Raw genomic sequence first — 10,509 nt, 5'->3', positions numbered from 1 at the left:
AATTTGGCATTATGCCAAGCGTATATCGAATGATGACGTCATAGATACACAAGTCAATAAGGAACAATACATAACCTGTTCAGATGTAGATATGCCGGATTTGCCAGGAACAATTTGGTGTCGTCGTAGAAGTACCCAAAATAAGGGGATTAGACATAAGAATATCTTCTGCTAATACATAGACCATCGTAAATTAAAACTAATTTTCCTGACTGTATCACACTGAAACATTGCAACTGCCTTTGACCTTGAAAAAAGTACGTGCCACTAAATCCATGAAGGTATACTTTTAATATATGATGAAGGAGGGTATATGGACTAAATCAAAAATATGAAACATTACTATTGCAATTTCCTCTTGGGTAAGAAAACACGACATAACGATTGGTGAGCATGAAACATGGTGGCCATGACCATTAGAGCAACAGTTGATGACCAGTAACACTATTAAAGACAACAGTCCAGAGAGGTAAAAACAAGTCAAACAAAAATAAATACAGCAGAATGTTGTATTTTTGTATTGAGGTAAGAATATTGTACAATTGTAGCAACAATGTAGGACGAGCGCTGTAATTATGACATTTCTGAAACATCACATAACAAGTTAATTCAAGTCTATACCAGAGTGATAGTCGGGCTGTGTTTCAACAGTGTTTTATGAGCATGATAAATAATAAGCCTGCGGTTCAGATAATTCCCATAGAATCCGAACACAAATTTAATCTATAGCCTTGTGGAGTGCAGCCTTGGCCTGATGGGCGTGGCTTCGTTGGAGGTGGTCTCTGTGGGCGTGGTTAGCAGACGCTTGTCTGACGGGTCAGAAAGTAGTCGGCCTTGCGTTGTGGTTTCAACAGGAAGTAGAGGAAGACCGAGACGACTGAGAGGAAGCAGCCGGCGATCACCGACCCGACCACTGGCCAGGTGGACAGGGTGTCTGCACACACACACACACACACACACACACGCACGCACGCACGCACGCACACACACACACACACACACACACACACACACGCACGCACGCACGCACGCACGCACGCACGCACGCACGCACACACACACACACACACACACACACACACACACACACACACACACACACACACACACACACACACACACACACACACACACACACACACACAGGTAGACATGTGACATTGTGTTATGCATTATCTTAGATCCAAAAAAATTTTTTTAAACATATATCATTAATGGGCAGATGGAGATTAGGTTTAATTAGGTAATAAACTCAGTACAGGCAGACAGACAGACAGAAAGACAGACAGGAAGACCCCCAAACACAGACACACACACACTCACACACACACACACACACACACACACACACACACACACACACACACACACACACACACACACACACACACACACACACACACACACACACTCACACAAATAACTCACACACAGGACTCACCTTCTAGCCTCAGCTGCACAACTACTTCCCGTGTCCCGCCTTCATTGTGAGTGACACATTTAAACTCCGCCTCCGTGTCCCTATTTGTAAGTGCGATGATGACCAGCCTCACCTCAACCTGGCATTCGCCAGTCATCCTCTGGGTTACCCTGGCAACAGAGAAAGGATTGGATAGGGGGTGGGGCCCGTGGGGGTGTCAGAGAGGGCGGTTGGTTTGAAGACACAGAACTATGTATACTAGCTGGTAAGATGATGTTGTAAAGCTTATAGAAAGTTATAAGGTTTGTAGAGTGTTACCTATAAAGTCTTTAAAGTAAATGGGGATAATATAGGCAAGGCAAGGCAAGGCAACTTTATTTATATAGCACTTTTCATACACATTCCACATTCATAGTAAGAATGAATGTGGAATTACTTAAGTGAAGGACAACAGATAGACATTATTAAGTTGATGTTTAAGAAAAAGCTTTGATGTTTACCTCCTACCACCTTCCAGAGCCCGCCCATTGAGGTATGAGGAGTCAACGGATTGGCCATCCACCATCCATGTGACCAGAGTTGAGTCAGTTGATTGACAGCCAGCCCACGCCTCACACCGCAACTCAAGTCCTGAGCCTGCAAATCAAATGACAGAACAATGTAGCATTCCCTGTCTGTCCTTCTGTCTGTCTGTCTGTATAACTATATGTCTGTCTGTAACAACAAAAAAGAAAAAAGAAGGGTATGTTGAGGTAAGTGTGCCACGTCTATCTGTCTCCCCCTCGCCCCGTCTGCTACCTCTCAGCCTGTCTATCTCCCTCACCCTGTCTGCTACCTCTCAGCCTGTCTATCTCCCTCTGCCTGACTGTCAGACTGTGAGGCTGTCTGTCATCCTGTCAGCCTGTCTACCTGTCTGTCAGTCTGTTCTTACCGTGTTCGGCATGATAGACAGTTCCGTTGACTGGAGCTGAGATGACGGGGGGAGGCAGTCCTGGAACAAACAACATATAGGTTACTATAGAGACCATAGCCTACTGCTTGAAGCCTGATTCCTACACATGTCCGTGAGGGTCAGCGTGACATAAAGGTTGTCATCCGCCCATGATGTCTGCATGACATTAAGACAATGTGCACAGCGAGCACATACTGGGAATGCTACAGATAACGGCAAAGACGGCAACTCCTGGCTAGAAATTGGCCATGCCATGTGATAAACAGGACATAGTTGCACAGTTTGTTTGCATTATGCACTCTCTCACTGTCAACTGTAGTCTCTCTGTCTTTGGGATGGGCGCTGGGGTTAGAGGTCGCTGAGGTCACCGAAAGGTCTGTGGTTGTCCTTGAAGGCAGAATCAGGGGATCTGGAATACACACACACACACACACACACACACACACACACACACACACACACACACACACACACACACACACACACACACACACACACACACACACACACACACAAACATTTAATAATACATTTATCATCATCTGATATGCTGAAGGAAAACTCTAATTTCCTTTTAAATGTGTAAACCACTCCCCCTAGTGGCTGGTGGTTGTTAGTACCGTCAGACTGAAGCAGGACGGTCCTGCTCACAGTGTACTGGGACTGGTTGATGAGCACCATGAGCAGGCAGGTGTAGAGGCCCAATTCAGAGGTCCCCACAGTCGGTAGTTGGAGGTCCTTGCCTTGGGAGGCTGACTCAAGACGCTGGGCACTGGCACTGGAACCCTGAACATTAATGAGATCAGTCAAGGGTTCTATTCCCTGGGTAGAGCAAAGCGCTGACACTGGCCGGGTAAGAGGTTCTATCAACAACACCTGCACTATCAAACTACAAAAATGCACTATTTAACTATATAGGTGCACTGTCAAACTACACACATGCACTAATAAACTGCACAGGTGCACTATCAAACTCCACAAAAGCACTATTCACCTACACAGGTGCACTATCAAAGTACACACGTGCACGATAAAACTACACTCGTGCACTGTCAAACTAACATGCACACTGCCTCACCTTGAACCACTGAACGTGTTGTATGGTTTTGAAGCTGCTGATGGAAGGGCAGAAGACGGTGGCAGGCTGACCCATGATGGTCTGGTGGGGGTACAACAGCTTACTCACGTCCACCGAGTCCTCGGGGAACACCTTGATAGAGATGGACCCCGCCACACACACCGACTGAGTCCTGGGGAGATTGAGAGAGATCAAGGTTTTCTTTAGGGCCATTTGCGACTGGTGCCTCTGAAAACGTCTCATACACGTTATCGACACAGGACAAAGTTACAAAGAAACATTCCACACACGAGACGGATACAATACAAGTTCAATTTACAGAGCAGGCAGTTAAAGTCTTGGAATAATATAGCTAGTCCACGTAAGTAGCCAACCAGACGTCTCACCTGTAGTAGCAGGTGTACTCTCCGGAGTCTGAGCTCTGTGATGGGAGGAGCCAAAGCCTCCTGCCGTTCTGCCGGACACGGCTCTCACTCCCCTCGGCCACACTTCCCGTTGTGTTGCCCTTGGTGATCAGGTAGGTGGAGTTCAGCGAGGCAAAGTTGCGTACCTGCAGGACTCGGCCCAGGAAGCCCCAGGCCAGGACCACCGCCTCGCCCTCCCGCCTGTAGAGTGGCACCTCTGGCGTCACGCGGAAACACCCGTCTGGGGGTTCAAAAGTCAGAGTTTACTTTCACATGGGCTTTTTTAGGCCCTCTGGAACACTGTTGCTCGATGGTAGCTAAAGAGCTCACAGTGGAAGCTATTAGCTTCCTTGTTATTTTCCTTCTACTAAGTTACCGAACCCTTGTCAGTAAGCTCTCCAGATAGCTTGGAATTATTTAAGTCTGTTTCCCGTCAAAGCTCAAGCCTGAACCTGTGTTCAATCCGCACCCATTTCAATCAATGAGCACTTCCACACCTTAAGACAACAGCAAGAAGAATAAGTAGATGTATATTATAGATGTGTATTATATCTTGAATATGAACACAGATACAATTTCATATTTCTTTATTGATTCTGGTATAAATTGTTTCTGTTATAATTTTTGATAATAGAATAGAAAGCAGAATAAATATGAACATCAAATAAAAATCATAAACAGTAAAATAAAATACATGCCACTCATTGGGAGGTCAGGGAGTTTTCCTTCAACACCCCAGAAGAAGAACACAGCCCCAATCAACGCCAGGCGCACCAACAAATTCTGTATCAGGAAAACAAAACCACAATAAACACCACCAACCACATTCCATAATACGCCCACTACAGAGTTAAACATGTGTCAGGTGCCAGGTAATTATCATTTCTTCTTATCAGAGATGTTATCATCTATATTTCTACCAGTTAAGACCGAATACCATTTCTGCTGGATGACGTGAGACGCGAACCCCAGAGGATGACACACTCTTAGTCCCTGAGCATAAGTTACATGTGACATCATAGGTATCGACTGTAATAAAGTGTGGACATCCCGGCCCCTCCCCTCATTTACTACTCGCCATGCAGGCGGCAGAGCTGACTAGGTTAGGCGTGGGTGAATCTATTGTGTGTGAGAGGTCACAAGTATGGCACTAGCAGAAGTTCGGTCTTAGAGCAGAACTATTCCACTATGATGGCAAGAGGACCACATTTTAAAAACACATGGTGCAGTTTGACCCTCCGGCAAATCAAATTGGCATCTATCACATTTGTATTTAGAAATAAAAGTTAACTAAAAGTACCTCAAGTTAACTACAAGTACCTCAAGCAACCTAGTCAAGCAGATGCATGTTATATGTTTAAAGTATTAAAATAATCATGGATTTTCCAAGGATAATTTTAGGGACAGCAGTCTTGCAGGCCGTTTTACACTGGGCTTATTGTATGTTTTGATTCTCTGTTGTTCTCACTTCTGTTTTCTCGATTGCAGATAGACCTGCAGACTCAGCTGCCTACACTGTGACCTTTTAAAGGGGATGTAGCGGACAGTGTCCCTGTACAATCTCTCCAGGACTTGGAGAGATGACTCAAACAACCCACGGTATCCCCATTCACAAGAAAAAGCCCACTAGCCAATCACGAGCCTCATGACTCATAATCACCTATAGGATCATATGATCAAAACTCAAGAGCATGTTGGGGTTTGATGATAATTAATTATCCATACCATAAACTGTTACTCAGGCTGACATTCTGAATGATTCAAAGATTATTCATTATTCAAAATTAAAATTATGATTAAATTAAAACAGAAAATCAATAATAAATTAAATTAAAAAACTTTTTCACACATCCGATTTTTTGCAAACAGTTTTATAAGTATCTACACGTGCTATTTGTTGATATCTTGACCACATAAAAATTATCACACACACACACACACATCAAGCATCGGTATCATCAGCATACTTACAGTTTGACAGGTAACCATGGCAGCAGTGGACGGGCGATGGGAACGATGAGAGAGGGTCAAGAGGAACATGTGGTCACGTCCTGTCTCCGGGTGCGACTGACACTCCACGCAGGGTGAACTGGGTCTCTTTTGAAGGTTCCCTCCCCTCCCAACACAGAAAACTTCTCATGTTTCCCAATTATATGAAGTGTAATGTAATATGTTTTGTGCTATAGCGAAGCATAGCAGTTTTAATAATGGCAAATAAAACAACTATAGACAGAAACACACATAATGCTAATATATTGCAATTCCTTAATTTAGAGGACAGGGCTCTAGGATGGTAATGAACACCCCAGAGGTAATGATAACAATAATAACATCTTCAGAGCTAATGGCATCTACAATTAATGATATACACCTAATGACGTGATAGGGGTAATGAATTTTACAGGTAATGATATCAACACTGTTTAGGCCATCTACATATATTTCCAGCATGGGGGGTAAGGACATCTACAGGTAATGATGTCATAGGGTAATGATATCTACAGGTAAAGACATCTACACTATTAATGACATCAGAGGTAATGACATCTAAAGATAATCAAACATTAGGGGTTATTACATCTACAGGTAAGACACATACACATGTTATGACATCTACAGGTAATTACTTCAAAGGTAATGAAAGCAGTCATGAATGTAAGTAATCAACATTGAACTGGTGAAATGCTACAACACAGAACACATCTAGATAAGCATGTGATCAGTAGTTTTTAGGATTGTTATTATTTACCATTTCTTATCCTTGGGGGATTCCAGTTCCAGATTTCACAAGACTCGAGAACAATTTGTTTGAGTGTCACAAATGCTTGTTTATTTGGATTCGACAGCAGGGTCAGGGACTGTGTACAGACCTGCCGCTGGGATCCAGCACAGCCTGGCTCTAGGGTTCTGTGGACACTAGCGTGGGCAGAGGTGGTGGAGGGACAACACTCTAAGGTCAAAGTCCCCAGCGATCCAACAACACCTGCACAGACCACCTCAAGAACTACCCCTCACTACCAACCTACGCATTCGTTCGTGTGATGACTTCATGAATGTTTGTTAACCTAAGTCTGTCTCTATCCTCTTTAGAAGGATTGGCGTCTCAAGAGGTAGGGTGAGGGGGGAAGTGGGGGGTATAGGTTAGTACAGAGGATAAATGGAGACTGCAACAAGCTAGACATTTTTATGGCTGGGGATTGTTGGAGGAGAGAAACGATAATGAATCACAGCTCAGTGTTTACACTTCGTCTTCCAGTGAGTGGTAAACAGACGTCTTGTGTTCATAGCTCATGTCAGCGTCGGATATTTAGGTTTGCCTAAGCAGGAGACCACGGGCACATGTGGTGTTCACAAATGCACACAAACACACATCTTCTCAGAGACACAAACACACACACACGCATGCGTACACGCATACACACGCACGCACACACAGGTGTGCAAGCAAACACACACACAGGCATGAGTATAAACTTGTGAATGTGAAGCTTGACCAATCAGCTGTACGTTCCTACAGATGTTCTCCCCTTAAAGTCCCCTCTGTTGTGTTGCTCACCCCCACTCCATGTAAAGACACTGTTTATTTGGTCAGTCATGTCATGTGTTTGCGAATAGTTATGTGTTGCAGGATCTACCATTGAACACTTCCTGGAACTAAACCCTCTTAAGGAAGTATTGAGTTAAAAATCTATTATGAATGTGAGCTGGTCTGTTTGTCGAACTTGAGGTCTAAATGACATTAGTTCATCACGTCACCGGGGAACAGCAGGGATGGTTCACGGTGTACGTGGAGAGCTGCCTGTCAGCCTGTTCCCTGGGCGGACTGCGGTGAAATCTCCGAAATCCCCTGCTGTTCTGTTCTGACACAACCCAGGGAAGACAGGTGCACTGTCGCGTGCCGCAGTGACTAAACCGGCTGCCACACAGACCTGCATCCTCCCAAGTGGGTTGGTGTTTGGAGTCAGATAAAAGTCAACCCTCAACTGAACTCTGTAAAGATAGAACAGCAGTTCCATCAGATCATAAGGGGATCATGCAATGATTGAGGCAAAACCTCCTCCCATTGATTTCCTGCAGGCCACAGTGAGAAAGACTCAGACTAGCTCATAGCAACCCTCCTACCGTCCTGGAGATTGACCGAGAAGAGAGGCCCAGATGCAGGCTTGCTAGTTAAATGCCAGATGACAGCAAGGTTTGTCATCCTCTGCTGTAGTGCCCTAAGGCAGTCAGATGAGCCACTGTCTTAAGGAGTGTCTTCGAGGTAACAGGTGATCAGGGGGCAGAGCCAACACACCTGGTAACCTTCCTATTGGATGAGATAATGGGTGTAAGGATGCTGGCTCACTCGATTGCCCTGTAACTTCCGGAAGACAGCCGGAGCCATGCATGAAATGTATACACTATACAGTTTATATACATACATAAATATAAATACCACCACCAAAAGGAATTGTGCCTATGTAAGTTAAATCTGTCAGTCAACCCGATGTGGTGGTCGAAGCAGGCCGTAGGTTGTTCGTGAGGTAGCTGTGCGAGGGGCTGCAGCGTACATGCTGCCCAGAGCAAGACAAATTGCACATCACAACATTGCCTGATTGACAAGCATGGGCACTGCTATCTTCCTTCAATCTGAGTGGTCTATCTCTGCTAACTAGTGCCATCTTCCAACTTTGGTAATGGCGGTCAAATCTCTGTGAGGTCAACACACTGAAATCCTCTGTGGAGCTAGCAGCTAGAGGCTGTACATTTTTTGTCAACTGGCGAAACCCAGCCGGATCAAACATGGTGAGGTACGGACGCAAGGTTACACAACACACCTTGCAAAACCTGCCTTTTACAACATGCGCCATTTACTGATCTCCATGTGTCATGTTTCCACAGTTCTGCATGAGTTCTTCCTCCAGCAACTGAGAGACCAGGTTATTCAAGCATGGGAAATCTTACACCATTGATCCTCAATGTCTGCAGTTTTAAGTGTCATGACAGCATATGCCCAAATTGTATCTTTAGAAAGAAGCCAATGACTAATGTTTCAATGTTCTTGTTTCGATGGCTTACCATTTTACAGAATTTAGGCCTCATTCTTGCAGCTTATTGTTTGCTCAGTGTTTTTAACATTATATGATGGCATTGATTACTGCAATATTGGTAGCTAAAAATTGCTTTGAGGTCATGACTTATTGACTAATGACATCATGTGAGTTCTGTGGCTAGATCAGTTGATGAAAAGAAAGTGAGAGATTGGCTGAGGAACCACAACCTCAAACCGCTCCTCACGCCGCTCCTCTTAAATAAACATGCTGAACATCTTGTAAACATCTGTTAGTTAAACATCTTTTGGCTAAACACGTGACACACGTCCCTACTTGAGTTAGTGAAAAAAACTTTGCGTTGATACACACCTACGATCTCTGTTCAGAAAGAGAGAGCTGAGCAGAGAAGACTTCTGGGATCTCAGAAGTGGCATTCGGGTGCCGCAGTAGGAAGGGCAGTCAGGGGTGGACATTTTCAAATGAGAGAGGAGAGAGGGATAGGTTTAATGATCTTTTATTACACATAGACACTATAGTTTATGCAACGTACCCACAACCAACAGAGGCCTTCTCCATTCAAACCATCTCCCTGTTTGCGGGTCGCCGGGCGAAAAGCAAGCAAACAGTGGACCGCGTTTTAAATCGTGTAAATCTTTAAAAACAAGGTAAAAGACATGTTTAACTCCACATAGTTACACTTATCTCCAGGGAATAATATCCATTATAATCATTCAAAAAAATACTATTCTCCACTCCACTTTCAACATCTCCGTTTTCTTTCTGGACGCTGATTGGCTACAGCTGTATGACACAATACCCAACAACACACATACATACCTATAGTTAGTCCCCGTTACATACTAGCACACTTACAGTAAATCTTCAATGGGCCCCTCCTACACTGCTGTCGCCGTGACAACCTGGGGGCCCCCCCAAGCTCATTCATTGGCTCCCGTGCTCGCCAAATGTTCCCCTCCCCCCTTCTCTGATTGGCCGCCGTGAACACGCGGACAATCAGGTCAACAGTCATTGGAACTAAATAAGATACATTTACATACAGACTCTGCCCCCCAAACCGCATCCATACGGGAGGAGGGGGGGGGGGGGTGAAGCCAGGGAGTAAACTGGGCGAGGCTTCAGGGGTGGAGAAGGTAGTCATAGTAACGGTACTTTGACGAGTGGTCGAGCCTCCTCCCGTTGCCATGGGAACTCGACGCTGTCCCTCCTTCCCTCCCGCTTCCCGCAAAAGCAAATAAAAACAAACTAGTGGAAAAAAAACCTTGAGTATTCACATTTAATATTCATTTTTTCCTTCCGTGTCAGTGTTGGTTATTATCTTCCTCTATATCTGGGGGGGGGTCCAAACACCGCCCACCTGGGGGTCAGGCGACCCCCCCCAGCCTGTGGACGACGTCCTTCTGTTGGTTGTTAGTTCATTTGTTTGTTTATCTGTGTACCCGGGGTGTCCGGAGACGCTGGGCTGTGGGATCCAGTGTTGGTGGCGGTGTAAGGGGCGTGGTCAGGAGGGGGCGGGGCCTCCTACCAGCTGAGCAGGTTTGTGCGTCCCAGGGTCATGAAGTACACCTGACTGGAGCCGCCAGAGCGCACAGACGCAAAGAACA

General features: G+C 45.1%; 1 protein-coding gene across 1 annotated transcript; it reads right to left on the bottom strand.

The window, feature by feature from the left end:
- Positions 1–272: 272 nt before the first annotated feature.
- Positions 273–5,984, bottom strand: LOC132449059 (interleukin-1 receptor type 2). The gene is made up of 10 exons (XM_060040649.1): positions 5,826–5,984; positions 4,553–4,637; positions 3,837–4,095; positions 3,451–3,622; positions 2,993–3,158; positions 2,680–2,781; positions 2,352–2,411; positions 1,921–2,056; positions 1,442–1,590; positions 273–934 (listed from the first exon to the last, which is right to left on the bottom strand). Exons 1-10 carry the CDS (start codon positions 5,892–5,894, stop codon positions 795–797), a joined length of 1,338 nt encoding a protein of 445 aa, XP_059896632.1. The 5' UTR covers positions 5,895–5,984; the 3' UTR covers positions 273–794.
- Between the last annotated feature and the right edge of the window lie 4,525 nt (positions 5,985–10,509).

Source organism: Gadus macrocephalus, chromosome 20 (genome assembly GCF_031168955.1).
Source record: "Gadus macrocephalus chromosome 20, ASM3116895v1".
Taxonomy (NCBI): Eukaryota; Metazoa; Chordata; class Actinopteri; order Gadiformes; family Gadidae; genus Gadus; species Gadus macrocephalus.
This window is presented reverse-complemented; position numbering and strand designations above follow the sequence as displayed.

What these genes read in the sequence shown, in the direction of transcription:
- LOC132449059 (XM_060040649.1), bottom strand. Translation starts at nt 5,894, where the DNA reads ATGTTCCTCTTGACCCTCTCTCATCGTTCCCATCGCCCGTCCACTGCT. An exon ending in CCATGGTTACCTGTCAAACT is followed by an intron (nt 4,638 to 5,825) that starts GTAAGTATGCTG and finishes TTCCTGATACAG; the next exon opens with AATTTGTTGGTGCGCCTGGC. An exon ending in TGTCTATCATGCCGAACACG is followed by an intron (nt 2,057 to 2,351) that starts GTAAGAACAGAC and finishes TTTGATTTGCAG; the next exon opens with GCTCAGGACTTGAGTTGCGG.